Source organism: Podarcis liolepis, assembly GCF_965112155.1.
Source record: "Podarcis liolepis genome assembly, chromosome: 10".
Classification (NCBI taxonomy): domain Eukaryota; kingdom Metazoa; phylum Chordata; class Lepidosauria; order Squamata; family Lacertidae; genus Podarcis; species Podarcis liolepis.
In genome coordinates this window covers 183710-198601 of record NC_139562.1, presented here as the reverse complement: position 1 = coordinate 198601, position 14892 = coordinate 183710, and the positions used below count along the sequence as shown (strand labels likewise).

Here is a 14892-nt window from a genome sequence, read left to right as displayed (position 1 = left end):
TGCTGCGGGTCATATGTCCTGGAGGTGCCCGGGCCGGAGCCGTCCAGGAGAGCCAACGCGCCGTCCAGCTCACCGTCGAGGATTCCCGGGACACTCTCTCCGCCCCGAAGGACCGGGCAGCCCAGCTCCACCAGCCAGAATTGCATCCCTTTACCTTTTACGGCACCGGTAGCGCCCCCCACCGGGTCCTCGCGCCCTGAAGCCCTCTCCGCCGCCCCCCGCGCCGCCATGAAGCGCCCGCTGGGCCGGGAGCCCGCTTGCATCAGCCGCGGTCGCCTCCTCCTCCTCCTCGCGCTCCCCGCGCTGCTCCTTCACCTGCCGGGCGCCGAGTCCGCCTCGCCCGCCCCATCGGGGCGCATCTCGCCGCTGTCGCCCAGGTGAGTCCCCGTCGGAGAACTCTCCTCCTGCTCCGTCCCCTCCAGGGAGGGCGAAGGTCGGCAGCCGTGGGGTGGGGGTGGGGTGGGTGTTTTGGAGCCTGAAATGGGGCCGGGAGGTGACCGGAGCCCTGCCCCGACAGAGGCCGCCTCAAAGCAGAGCGGAGAGGCCCGCCTGCCTGCTCACCCCCATTTCATGTCCCCTTGCAGAGAGAGTGGTGGGGCGTGTGGGGAGCCGCTGAGCTGTCAACTTTTCCCTTCTCTTGCGAGGAATCCCATTCGGAATGAGGGAATTTCCCTTAAGAAAAGGGAAACGTTGACAGCTATGCCCCTTCCTCGCCCCTGCCAGCTGGGGCGGAATCCCTCTTTGCCCTCCGGGAGGGGCGTGCAGTCCAGTGGAAGGGAGTTCCAGGGACCGGCCCGAGAACCGGCTTCTTTCTCAGACAGAGGAAAGACCCCCGCCATGGCCGAACGTGTCCGGGAGCTGCCGCGGTGGAGCGCCTTGTATGGGGCAGGGAGTTGGGGGGGGGGCTCCAGGAGTTACTCTTGGGAGAATCGGATTGCGCCGGTTGGGACCAGACTAAAGAAAGACCCTTTGCTCGCCCCCCACCCCTTGCATTCCACACAGCAGCCCGGAGCTCTCGCCTAAAACGGGGGTGGTGGTCGGGATACCCCCAAATATGCTCAGATGGGAAGGAAGGAATCCCCTTCCCCTGGATTTTGGGGGCTGCGCTTCTGCCCTGGGCTGGAATGGGGGTGCCAGCCTGCCACCCGCTTCAGCCCTGCGAGGATCTCCTTTCAAGCTCTGCGACAGCAGATGGAGGCAAACCTCCGCTAGGCGCTTGTAGCAGCCCTGAGACCTGCGGGTTTGGGGCGGCATACAAATTTAATAAATCATCATCTCCAGAAAACAGGCAAGGCGCAGATGAGATTGAAGCCATGATAGAGCAGCAGTAACCATCCTAGAACCCTGGAACTGTGGAGTTGGAAGGGGCCCGAGGGTCATCTAGTCCAACCCCTTGCAATGCAAGAATCCAGCCCCCAGCCATCCCTAGGTGGGCTTGAACCACTAACATTCTGGTTGACCGCCGGACGCACTGGCCCATTGCGCCATGATGAAGACGTCCTCTCTGTCATCCCAGCAGGGGATGTGTCCCCTTTAGCAAGGAACTGAACCAGTGTAGAGCTCCCATTTGTGAAAAGGTTTGGCAAAGGAAGCTCTCTAGTAGCCCCACAAACACAGAGCGCACATAGAAGCAGGCGCATGCGCACACTTGCCTAGGGGTTCCGTTGACAACGAAGCAGTATATAAATGTTGTCAAATAAATTCTATATACAATTGAATATGTTGCCTGGGAAATGCCTGCCTGCTGAGAGAGAGGGCGGCTCAAGGAAGCAAGCCAAGCTATACACTGATTGGGATACCTCTCTGTGAAAAGGGGGTGGGTGCGCAAACGAGACTTATGCAGGGAGGGGGCACATGGCAGAGGAAATGGGTTTGGGTGAGCTGGGCCTTAACACAAGTACAAGAGAGAGAGAATTGATCCCTGCTGTGAGTGTCTGGGTCCTCAGAAGTCGCTGACTGCCCAGCTGGCAACTGTGTGGGGCATGTGAGTGTGGCATGACTTGGCACCTTTGGGTGCTTCAACTCCAAGCACCTGGGCAGTCGAGTGTTTCTGTCAGCCAGGCCGGGAGCAGCTGAGTGGGTGAGGGTTCAGGCCGAAGGGGGGGGGGTCAGGCGCTCAGGGCTGCATGTCTGGCTCGTCACCTGACCACCGGATGGCTGGGGGGAAGTGAACCTGAACTGGAGTTGCCCCTGAGCCAAGGCAGCGGAAGGGCAGGCAGGGGTTCAGTGGGCATCGTTTGGGCTCAGCAGAGCTTGGAGCAGGAGGGCTGGGCACGCTGCTGGCTGCGCTGTGGACTGCGCTGTTGGCTCTCCTGCTGGGCAGTGGGCAGGCTGCCAGTCCCTGAAGAGAAGGATGGAGGGTTTTCAGCCAAGGACTGGTGGGTCTCCCCAAGGCTCTTCTGCTGCTGTTGAAAATACAGCTCCAGGCCGTGTGTTGACACAGTGGGGGGTGGGGAGACCCTGCAGACCTTTGACCACTGCAGCCCACGAGTCCTGCTCAGAGGATGGGGGTAGGGGGCAAGGCTTGGGGGGGGGCTGGCTTCTGTGTCTTGCTCCCTCCTCCGTCTGTGAGCCAGGGATGGGGGCATCCAGCTGTTTGCTTGGGACCACTGCTGGGCAGTATGCCAGCATCTTCTCTGGTCCCTCCAGCCCCTAATCCAGTGCTAAAGGGGGTGAGCAGCAGGTGGAAGCCCAGGGCATGAATGGGAGCCCAGCTGAACTATTCCTCCCCTCAGCCATGCAGCAGTCGGGAGCCTGGAGATGGAAAAGCAAGCAAGGCTTCCATGAAGGCGGGTGGAACACCTCCCTAAGCCAGAGAAGGCCGTGGTCCCCACAAGCGCCTCCTGCTGTGTTTGCCCAGCATTCAGCTGTGATGCAACTGTTGTCTTTGGTTTCGGCCCTCAATGGCAGAGCAGGATGGGGAATGAAATACAGCCCCACCTGCCCTTCCTCCAGGGAGACCCACATCGTCCCAGCAGTCCTGTGAAACAGAACAGCCTAAGGGAGAGAGACTGCTTCAGGGTCAGCCCAGCCAAGCAGAGGTTGGAACTGGAGCCTTCCCAGCTGAAAGAAAAACTTTTATTGAAGTGCAAATTATGATTTTTGGCTTAGGTTTGTGGCTCCCCTACAGACTTCCGGCTGTTGCATCAGCTCCTGCGGCATTTTTCCTATTGAAGCTAATGGCAAGAGATGCTGCTTTGCCCGCACTCCATCCAGGGATGGCAGGAAATGCTCATTTGTGGCAGATGGAATCTGCCCAGAGTACCAGGGCAGTTTCCACCAAGGCTGATTCAAGGCTAAGCAACAAGGAAGTACTGGGCAGAGGGCAGATGAGAGAGTAGGAACTGCAATGAGCAAAGCAGGGGGACATCTCAGGCAGCGGAGACATTTCACACCTGGGAGGATGGTGTCAGGAGGGTTAACGCCCAGGATGAGTGGAAGGGCTGCAGAGGACAGGGAGCTGGCAGACAGGCTTGTTTGAGCAGAGTATTTATATCACCCTGCTTTGCCACACAGGATGGCTTACAATATAGGTGTGTTTTTTTTTAATCCAAAACAATTACCAAAGTCATGGTCAGCAGTTTAAAATCCATATTTGGTTGTGACTAAAACAAGGAATGAATCACCTCTCTCTCCGTGGGTGGGTGGGTAAGGAAGGTATGGGTGTTAATGTCTGGAGGTGGGCAAATGTTGTCTGTCTTCAAAAGGGAGGAGGGGAGTGTCTCCAAAAAATACTGAATGGTCAATACAAGATGAGTAAGAGGTCAGTCTGTGGCCATCTAGAAAATCTTTCTTCTTCTTCTTTGGCGATCCCTCGTAGCCGAGTAAGATTGTCTTCCATAAACATGGTTTTAACAATGAGTCTGTAAGTGACTGTGGAGACTAATTCTGGATCCACGCGTCCTTCCACAGTGGAGACATTGGTTTCCGGGCGGGATGACTAGGAGCCAGAATGGGTTGATCAACTGTATGGCTTGCAAGACCAACCTTCTGCCTGTCATTTTGTCTAGAGTGACTAGTCTGGTTGCTTTATCTACAATGAACATAGTATATCTTGATTTCAGCAAAACATTTGACAAAGTCTCCCACGTTATCTTGTTGACAAGTAGGTAAAATAGAGGCTGGACAACACTCTAAAACTGGATCTAAAACTGGCTGAGCAGCTGTGCCCACTGAGGGCCCACGATGAGTGGCTCTGTGTCGGCCGGCAGGGAGGCCTTGAGCTGTCCTGCTCAGCATTCCTTTAGATTACTTGGAGTCTGGAGGATGCTGATGCCAAGCTGGGAAGGGGATGAGGAACTCAGAAAACAAGAGTACAGGTTCAAAAGATCTTGACAGGCTGGAAAACTGGGCTGAAACCAACAGAATGAAAACCTACAGTAGAGTCTTGCATGTAGGTGCAAAGTAGGGACGGCTCTGTGCTCTTGGGCTCTCAAATTTCAGTGGTGCAACAATAAAATTTGGCGCCCCCGTCTCTCCCGCTCCATTCTACATCATTGTTGCGGCGCCCCCTGTGGCGCCAACACCCAGTGGGGCAGAACCAGTTGCGCTACCCTAAAACCGCCTCTGTGCAAAGAATCAGAGTCACAAGTACAGGATGGGGAAACCAAGTGTGCAGAAACGATCTCGGGGTCTTAGTGGCTCCCAAACCGAAGAGAAGCCGGTTGTGTGATGTGCCAGCTCAAAAAGCTGATGCAATCCTAGGCTGCATTAGCAGAAGCAAACATCTCTCTCTCTCTCTCTCTCTCTCTCTCTCTCTCTCTCTCTCACACACACACACACACACACACACACGCCCCACAGGCCAGAGGACCAAGGCCTCTGCAGAGCCCGGCAGTCATCACACCCAGCTGCAGCTGTGCCAGGCGCCCTCACTTGTGGAGGGGAGAGGCAGCTCCTCCTGTCCTGTTACCTGAAACTGTGGTGAAGGTTGGAGAGAGGCTTTTGAACCCGGCCTGTGTGTGGGCTACGGGCCTTTGATGCAGCTGGCATCCGCTCCCTCCTTGCTGCCTGCCTGCCAAGCGTACGTGTCCTGTGGCAGGTACAGCTCCCTTGCCTTGCCTGCGCTCCTCCCCGCCTCCCGCCCTGCTCCTTCCCTCTGGCCATCTCCCAGTCTCTCCCGCCTCCTCCCCTCCTCCAGACCAGTTCCTCTTCCCTGGTGGAAGGAAGCTGACATCCTTCTCCATGCCCCAACCTGACACATGCTCTCTCCTCTCCTCATTCATTCTCTCCCCCCCCCCGCCCCATCCCGCTTCTCAAATGGAAAAGGTGGCTCAGCAGGTTGCGTCAGGGCTAGGCCACACATAGTTTCTCTTGTGGTCTGGAAGAGACGGTTGCCGCCACCCAGAGAGACGTGCTGCCTCTCCAGGCAGCCAAGGCCGAGGGGCCTGGCCTCACGGGGACCAAACGGAGAGGCCGTCCAAGGTCTTCACGGAGGGACTGCTGGGCTTAGAGGGAGCTTCTGGGCTCAGCTCACGAGTCTCTTCACGACTGGTGCAGAGCATGGCCCTCAAGAGATGACCCCCCCCTTGCTGTGTCCTGCCCAGAGGTGGGGGGGGGCTGCCCTTCCTGGAACCACCGTCTTCCTATGAGGATGGCCAGCCAGGCAGATCTGCCTCTGCTCAGTTACAAAGGCCAAGAGCTGAGCTTTTAACAAGCATCTGTCAAAAGCAAAAGCCGAGGTTGAAGTCTACCAGTTTCAAGCAATTAAATGTTGCTTCATTTAAATGTGTAAAATATTCCTTCTGCCCCAGCTGACTTTTTGCCTCATTGATCTGAGAAGGGCCATAGTTCAGGGACAGAGCACCCGCTCCACATGCAGAGCCCAGATCCAATCCGCAATGGCGCAAGGGCTGCGCATGTACCTTGCCTGAAACCCTGGAGAGCTGCTGGCAGTCAGTGCGGACAGTACTGAACCAGATGGAGCAGGGCTCTGACTTGGAATTCAGCAGCTTCCAAGGTTCCCAGCAGGACGTGGGCAGGGGGACCTGTCCCTGGATTGGGAGCTCATCTCCCCACCCAAAAGGGGGCTCTGCCCCTGCTTCTCCTCTCCCACGATCTCATTCAGGATCTGGGTCCCCCGCAGAGAGGATGGGGGGGGGGAGCCCTTTAAAAAGCAGCTTCCTATTACAGTAATTAATTCTGAGAGAAAACCCAAATACAGAACATTACGTTTTTTAACGGGAGTGAGTGGAAGAGCCGCAGTTGTCTCTGAGAATGGCAGCCATCTCCAATGGCCTGGGAGGCTGGCATGTCTATTGGCCATAAAAGGACACAGCAGGGAGAAGGGGACACAAGTCACAGCTATACAAGTGTACACATGTGTACGCATGCACACGCACACACACACACACACACACACACAGAGCCAGGGGGCCCATCGTCCCACACTCTGCACCAGCTCCACACACAAAGACCAAGTCATCTTTTCTGACTCCCAGTACCAGACCTCACACGATTTTCTCCAAGAAAGATACCCAAGACTGTTGTCCTATGCCTGGATTCTTGAGAGCGAGTCACACTGAGCAAAGCGGACTTTCATAGAATCATAGAATCATAGAATCATAGAGTTGGAAGAGACAACAAGGGCCATCGAGTCCAACCCCCTGCCAAGCAGGAAACACCATCAGAGCACTCCTGACATATGGTTGTCAAGCCTCTGCTTAAAGACCTCCAAAGTAGGAGACTCCACCACACTCCTTGGCAGCAAATTCCACTGTCGAACAGCTCTTACTGTCAGGAAGTTCTTCCTAATGTTTAGGTGGAATCTTCTTTCTTGTAGTTTGGATCCATTGCTCCGTGTCCGCTTCTCTGGAGCAGCAGAAAACAAACTTTCTCCCTCCTCTATGTGACATCCTTTTATATATATGAACATGGCTATCATGTCACCCCTTAACCTCCTCTTCTCCAGGCTAAACATGCCCAGCTCCCTTAGCCGTTCCTCATAAGGCATCGTTTCCAGGCCTTTGACCATTTTGGTTGCCCTCCTCTGGACACGTTCCAGTTTGTCAGTGTCCTTCTTGAACTGTGGTGCCCAGAACTGGACACAGTACTCCAGGTGTGGTCTGACCAGAGCAGAATACAGTGGCACTATTACTTCCCTTGATCTAGATGCTATACTCCTATTGATGCAGCCCAGAATTGCATTGGCTTTTTTAGCTGCCGCGTCACACTGTTGGCTCATGTCAAGTTTGTGGTCAACCAAGACTCCTAGATCCTTTTCACATGTACTGCTCTCAAGCCAGGTGTCACCCATCTTGTATTTGTGCCTCTCATTTTTTTTGCCCAAGTGCAATACTTTACATTTCTCCCTCTTAAAATTCATCTTGTTTGTTTTTGCCCAGTTCTCTAATCTGTCAAGGTCGTTTTGAAGTGTGATCCTGTCCTCTGGGATGTTAGCCACCCCTCCCAGTTTGGTGTCATCTGCAAATTTGATCAGGATGCCCTTGAGTCCATCATCCAAGTCGTTGATAAAGATGTTGAATAAGACCGGGCCCAAGACAGAACCCTGTGGCACCCCACTAGTCACTCTTCTCCAGGATGAAGAGGAACCATTGATGAGCACCCTTTGGGTTCGGTCAGTCAGCCAGTTACAAATCCACTGAGTGGTAGCATAGTCAAGACCGCATTTTACCAGCTTCTTTACAAGAATATCATGGGGCACCTTGCCAAATGTCTTGCTGAAATCAAGGTAGGCTACATCCACTGCGTTCCCTTCATCTACCAGGCTTGTAATTCTGTCAAAAAACGAGATCAGGTTAGTCTGACATGACTTATTTTTCAGAAATCCATGCTGACTATTGGTGATCACAGCATTCCTTTCTAGGTGCTCACAGACTGTTTGCTTAATGATCTGCTCCAGAATCTTCCCTGGTATTGATGTCAGACTGACTGGGCGGTAATTATTTGGGTCCTCTCTTTTCCCCTTTTTGAAAATAGGGACAACATTTGCCCTCCTCCAGTCTGCCGGGACTTCGCCTGTTCTCCAGGAATTCTCAAAGATGACTGCCAGTGGTTCTGAGATCACATCTGCCAGTTCTTTTAATACTCTTGGATGCAGTTCATCTGGCCCTGGAGACTTGAATACATCTAAACTAGCCAAATATTCTTGTACTATCTCCTTAGTTATTCTGGGCTGTGTTTCCTTTGCTGAATCATTTGCTCCAAATTCTTCAGGTCGGGCATTGTTTTCTTTATCGGAGAAGACTGAGGCAAAGAAGGCATTGAGGAGTTCAGCCCTTTCTGTGTCCCCTGTTTGCATTTCACCATCTTCTCCTCTGAGTGACCCCACTGTTTCTTTGTTCTTCCTTTTGCTACGAACATACCCATAAAAGCCTTTTTTGTTGCTTTTAACCTCTCTAACAAGCCTGAGTTCATTCTGTGCTTTAGCTTTTCTGACTTTGTGTCTACACGTGCTGGCTATTTGTTTGAATTCCTCTTTGGTGGTTTCCCCCCTTTTCCATTTTTTGTACACATCCTTTTTTAATCTTAATTCAGTTAAAAGTTCTTTAGATAGCCACCCTGGCTTCTTTAGGCACCTTCCATGTTTCCGTCTCATTGGTATTGCCTGACGTTGTGCTTTTACTATCTCCCTCTTAACAAACTCCCAGCCATCATGAACTCCCTTTCCTTTTAGTATTGCTGTCCATGGGATCTCACCCAGCACTTCCCTAAGTTTTATGAAGTCGGCTTTCTTAAAGTCAAGAAATTGAGTCCTAGTATGCTTGGCTGCTCCTTTCCGCTGTATAGTAAACTTCAGAAGAGCATGATCACTCGCGCCTAATGATCCTTCCACTTCTACCCCACTAACCAGGTCATCAACATTGGTTAGGACCAGATCTAAAATGGCTGTTCCTCTTGTTGCTTCTCCCACTTTTTGGACAATGAAGTTGTCTGCAAGGCCAGTGAGGAATCTGTTTGACCTTATGCTCTTGGCTGAGTTTGACATCCAACAAATATCCGGGTAATTGAAGTCCCCCATTACTACTATCTCCCTTCCTTTTGCATGCTTGGCCATCTGTTCCAGGAAGGCATAATCTATGTCCTCCGTTTGGCTTGGGGATCTATAGTAAACTCCCACAATGAGGTCTCTGTTATTCTTCTCTCCCTTAATTTTGACCCAAATGCTCTCACTTTGCCTTTGAGGTTCTAAATCTTGGATCTCTTCACAGGTATACACATCCTTGACATATAACGCCACTCCTCCTCCTTTCTTGTCTGGTCTGTTTCTCTGAAATAGATTGTATCCCCCCATTATTACATTCCAATCGTGGGACTTATCCCACCAGGTTTCAGTGATGCCTATTATGTCATATTTAGTTTGCTGTACCAAGAGCTCAAGCTCATCTTGTTTATTTCCCATGCTTTGCGCATTAGTGTACAGACATTGAAGTCCATTAATCATTCCCCCGTGTCTCTTATTTAAGGATTTTTTCCTCCCACCACTAGGTCCGTGTGCTGTTTGCTCCATTTGGTCTATGACATTTGGATGATCATCTTCATTGATTGATAGACTACTACCTTCAGGAGCACTGTCTCCCTCCCCCACATTAGTCAGTTTAAAGCCCTCCTGATGAGGTTTCTGAGATTTTTGGCAAAAACATTTCTCCCAACCGTTGTGAGGTGCAGCCCATCACTTGCCAGAAGTCCATCTTCAAGAAACTGCAGTCTGTGATCTAAGAATCCAAACCGTTCCTGTTTACACCATTTGCGAAGCCAGCTGTTCACTTCCACTATTTCCCCCTCTCTCCCTGGGCCACGTCGTTCAACTGGGAGGACAGACGAGATGACAATTTGTGCATTTAGTTGCTTCAATTTCCTGCCGAGAGCCTCATAGTCTCTTTTGATCTTCTGGAGGCTATTGCTTGCAGTGCCATTGGTTCCCACATGAACCAAGAGGAAGGGGTATTCGTCAGTGGGTTTTATGATTCCTTGCAGTCGTTCAGTTACATCTTGGATCTTAGCCCCGGGGAGACAGCACACTTCCCGAGACATCTTGTCAGGCCCACAGATCACTGCTTCTGTTCCCCTCAGTAGGGAATCCCCTATCACCACTACACGCCTCCTCTTGGGTTTGGTCGGGGTTCTTCCGTGAGCTGTCCGTTCCAAGGTCGCCTGCACATTCCCTGAGGACTGACTTTGCTGCTCGTCTTCATATACCTGATCGACTGTAATGAGGGAGAGATCCTCAAATGGGGTCTGCTCTTCGTCTTCCACTTTTTGGAGAATGGGCTGCCTGAGAAAGACCCTTTTGCCTCCAATGCCATAGACAAGAAAGCCGGACTGTTCCCGGACTTTAGGAGGGAACAGTCCGGCTTTCTTGTCTATGACATTGGAGGCAAAAGGGTCTTTCTCAGGCAGCCCATTCTCCAAAAAGTGCATGTCCCAAACTGGCTTATTCCTGCTGCTGTTAGGATGTGGGGGGGGGGGATCCCCAGCCAGAGCCCTGAAACTCAGTGGGGTTGTGGAGATGGAGATTCCTTTGGGCTATAGGAAAATTCGCCTGGGGTGCGAGGCTTGCCCTTCTCTGACCCTGTCTCACGTGTCCAGTGCCAACCTGATGCACCTGACGGGAGGCTCTGGCAGTGGGGTCTTCCTTGCTGACTTTCAGGGCTAGCCAGGTCCTGGAGATGCCCATGCGCGCCTCCAGGTGAGCATCTGACAAGCTGTTTAGGGGTTGGAAGGTAACCAGGAGTACTTTGAATTGGGCCTGGCACCATAGTGGCAACCCACAGGTATCTCTCCCCGAGAGGCTGCGCTGCACACCCACCCAAATATGCTGACCCAGATCTGCAGCCACCCCCCCAGAGCCCTCTTCTTGAGTCAGGCCGGGCCTTCATCTGTGCTTCTTCTGCTCTGACAGGCCTCACTCTCACCCTGCCTGGACCATCCCATGGAGAGGCAGACTCACCTGTGACGAGCGCTCCTCCTCCACGAGAAAGAATTGTGAGCGCAGTTTCTGGGCAAGGGCAGCCAAGCCGTTTCAAGCAGCATTCCCTGAGCCAGCCCTGCGAGGGCACATGCCAGCTCTGGGTCTGGGCAGTGCATAAGTAGGTGTGGCCCCTGCACACCCAGGGACCACACAGGCAGGTGGGGGGAAGGCGGCTCTGATCCCCCTCTAAACAGGCTGTGGCTGCTCCGTGAGCCCGGCTCCTGCAAGTATTTGTGCTCCTGCTCCAACATGCCTCTTTCCCTCCTGCTGCCAGCGGAGGGCGAGGGCTCATGGCACCTCTTCCGTCCTCTCGTTGCAGGAAGCCCTGGGCCAGAAGCCGCCCACCAGCCTGGCTGCAGAAGAGGCCGATGACAGAAGAGCTTTCAGACAAGACGGCCAGAATGTGGCTGGCCTGGAAGCCTCCTGTGGCGACGCCAGGAAGCCGGCTCCACCTCTCCGTCCTCCCCAGGCGCAGACTGGATCCCCAGCAGCCTGGCAGCCTCCGCCAGCACCGGCTCCCGTGGACTCCAGCCCCCCGTCCAAAGCGCCAGGCAGCCCCCCGCCCGCACCGGGCGCAGCTGATGCGTGTCGGCTGTGCCCTGGGCACCTGCCAAGTGCAGAACCTCAGCCATCGGCTCTGGCTTCTGAAGGGCCAGTTGGGACTTCAGGAATCGGCCCCCATGAACCCCAGCAGCCCCCACAGCTATGGGTGAGGGAAGCCACGGACTCCAGGACCGGAGAGGGTCTCCTGCCTTCCCCTGGCACATCTCTGAGCAGCTGCCCTGGCCTCTCTGGCAGTCTGGACCAGGGTTTCTGCACCGAAGGGAATCCCCCCTGCTGGAGGGGGCTGTGAAGAAGCAACCAGGGCCCAAGCCCTGACTAGAGCCGGCTGAGGGGTGTCTTGGCCCCTGATGGAAAGGAGCAAAGCAGCCGCCCCAGACCCCCCTGCAGGAGAGGCGGGTGCATATGAGGGCTGGAAGGACTGTGCACAATGTTACACCAAACACAACTCCCACACTTGCACTTGTTATGGAAAATAATAAACATCGAAGAGATGGTCTTTCTTTTGCCAGGAGTTTTCATATGCATTTGGGGGTGGGCCTGAGGCCATGCCCCTTTCTACGAGGAAGCACCCCTCACAGTAAAAAGAAATGCCAGACTCCCCTCCCCTCCGGGTGTCCCTTGAGACTCGAGAAAGGCTTCTTGTGGCTCAACAGGGACAAGCAGTCAGCCCAAGAGCCAAACACCCATCGAAGCAAACTGAAGGATGTGAGAGCAAGACAGCCTAGACCACCTTCCTTTTTATTTATTTATGCAATGTATTTCCACGTTGCTCTGCCATAAAACAACAGGGTGGTGTACAGCAATAAAATGTAAACCATTTTAAAATGTGGAAGTTCCCATGGGGGGGGGGGGCACAGCCAGGGCCGGATTGAGGTTTGATGCGGCCCACAGCTCCTGAAGGTAATGGGGGCCTTTCTATGTCTAGCTGTCCTTTGTCAACAACAAATGGTCGCTGTTTTTTGGGTTGAATATATGCTATATGGTCATTGATGGACCTCACAGGCATCTCAAGCCATTTGCACATGTTGCCAGGCAACCAGTCCATGCAGAATAGAGGCACCCTATATATAGGTAAAGGTAAAGGTACCCCTGACCGTTAGGTCCAGTTGCGGACGACTCTGGGGTTGTGGCGCTCATCTCGCTTTACTGGTCGAGGGAGCCAGTGTTTGTCCCCAGCTTCTGGGTCATGTGGCCAGCAGGACTAAGCTGCTTCTGGCGAACCAGAGCAGTGCACGGATATGCCGTTTACCTTCTCGCCGCAGCGATACCTACCGTATTTTTCGCCCTATAGGACGCACTTTCCCTCCTCCAAAAATGAAGGGGAAATCTGTGTGTGTCCTATGGGGCGAATACGGGCTTTCGCTGAAGCTTGGAGAGCAAGAGGGGTCGGTGCGCACCGTCCCCTCTCGCTCTCCAGGCTTCAGAAAGCTATCAGCAAGCCTGCGGGAGCTCCCTAGGCTGCGAATAGCAGCCTGCTGCCCGGTGCACGAGGCGCCCTGAAGCAGAGCGCCCCTCGCGCCGGGCAGATATCTGCAGCCTGGGGAGCCCTGCGGAAGTTCCCAGAGGGCTCCCTAGGCTGCGGATAGCAGCATGCTGCACAGAACGCGGGGAGCGCTGAAGCAGAGTGCCCTGCGCTTCGGGCAGACATCGGGCAGCCCCACAAGCTTGGGGGGCAGCGGGGAGGTGCAGCGCCGCCATCCCACTGTTCCTCGACCTGGTTTGGAGGCTGGCGCTGGGGAGAAGCACGCTTCTCCCCAGCGCAAGCCCCACAAGCTCGGGGGACAGCGGGGAGGCGCAGCGCAGCCATCCCGCTGTTCCCCGACCTGGTTTTGGGGGGGAAATATAGGGGGAATTTTTTTCCTTTATTTCCCCCCCAAAAAACTAGGTGCGTCCTATGGGCCGAAAAATACGGTATTTATCTACTTGCACTTTGTGCTTTCAAACCGCTAGGTTGTCAGGAGCTGGGACCGGGCAAAGTGAGCTCCCTCCGTTGCGGGGATTTGAACCGCCGACCTTCTGAATGGCATGCCTTAGGCTCAGTTGTTTAGACCAAAGTGCCACCCGCATCCCTACCCTATATATAGAAAGGAGCAAACCAGGAATATTTGAGGGGGCAGGCTAGCAGGTGGGACCCATGACTTGCATCATAGGAGCCCACACAATACAAAACAGTTGATATAGGTTTGATTTTATTTGTTTTTTTATCTCATTGTTACGGTAAAATCTGGGTGCGGGGCTACTCTGCCACCCAGCTCGTCGGACTAGGTCCGCGGGTCCATGCAGAAGAAAATGAGCTCAGCCAGAAGCAGGAGCAAACTGCAGAAGATCCAAGTTTATTGCGCAACAGGTTCAAGACGAGATTGAACAGAGAGAAAGGGGTGACATGAACTTTTGAAAGTTCCCTCCATGTCCCAGAATACAGTGCAAAATACATCCCAGTTACATCATGAATACATTAAGGAGAGGTTGGGTTACACAGATTACATCACGAATACATTAGGAAGAGGTTGGGTTACACCGGATTAACATATGGAGGAGGGAGGGGGGAATATGCAGAGCTGGAGATATGGAGGAGGGAGGGGGGAATATGCAGAGCTGGAGATATGCGCAGATAAGCACATCCTGAGAAGACAATGGTCCATGTACGCATAGTCTGCCACCTGGCATTGCCCGGAGGAAGGGCTTGGCAGAGTGATTTGACAGGATTAGGGTCTTGACACCTTGTTTGAAGGATTATGGAGGACAGGGGAGGTGTCATGGAGTCCTAGAGAAATTGAGCAAATTGGCACGTTGATTTTCTATGAATTTTATATATTTTAGTCCCTTTTGACATTGACAATTGGAAATAAATGGATATACAGTGGTACCCCGCAAGACGAATGCCTCGCAAGACGGAAAACCCGCAAGACGAAAGGGTTTTCTGTTTCGGAGGCGCTTCGCAAGACAAATCTCCCTATGGGCTTGCTTCGCAAGACGAAGGCCCATAGGGAAATCTCCGGGGACCTGTTTTAAATTGCTGGCGGTCGGGAGCAAAGACTTTCGCCCACAGCCGGCCTTCAGAAGAGGTCCTGGACCTCTTCTGAAGGCCGGCGGGGGGCAAAAGTCTTTGCTCCCCCCCGCCTGCCTTCCCGGGACAGCGGAGACTTCTCCGCTGCCCCGGGCGATCTTAAAATGCTGGCGGGCGGGAGCGAAGCGTTCGTTGCCGACCCCCAGCATTTTAAAATCTCCCCGGGACAGCAGAGAAGTCCCGCCCCGCTCTGGATGCCGGCGCAGAGCTGTCTGCCGTCCTGGGATCAGCGAAGCGTTCGCTGCCGACCCCCAGCATTTTAAAATCTCCCCGTGTCCCGGGGAGATTTTAAAATGCTGGGGGTCGGCAGCGAAGCCCTTGTTCCCCCCCC

At 53.7% G+C, this 14892-nt stretch overlaps 1 protein-coding gene across 1 annotated transcript; it reads left to right on the top strand.

Moving 5' to 3' along the window:
* Positions 1 to 228: 228 nt before the first annotated feature.
* On the top strand, positions 229 to 11989 carry ADM2 (adrenomedullin 2; the record flags this gene model as incomplete). The annotated part of the gene is made up of 2 exons (XM_083464276.1): positions 229 to 377; positions 11250 to 11989. 2 exons carry the CDS (start codon positions 229 to 231, stop codon positions 11641 to 11643), a joined length of 543 nt encoding a protein of 180 aa, XP_083320402.1. The 3' UTR covers positions 11644 to 11989.
* Positions 11990 to 14892: the final 2903 nt, after the last annotated feature.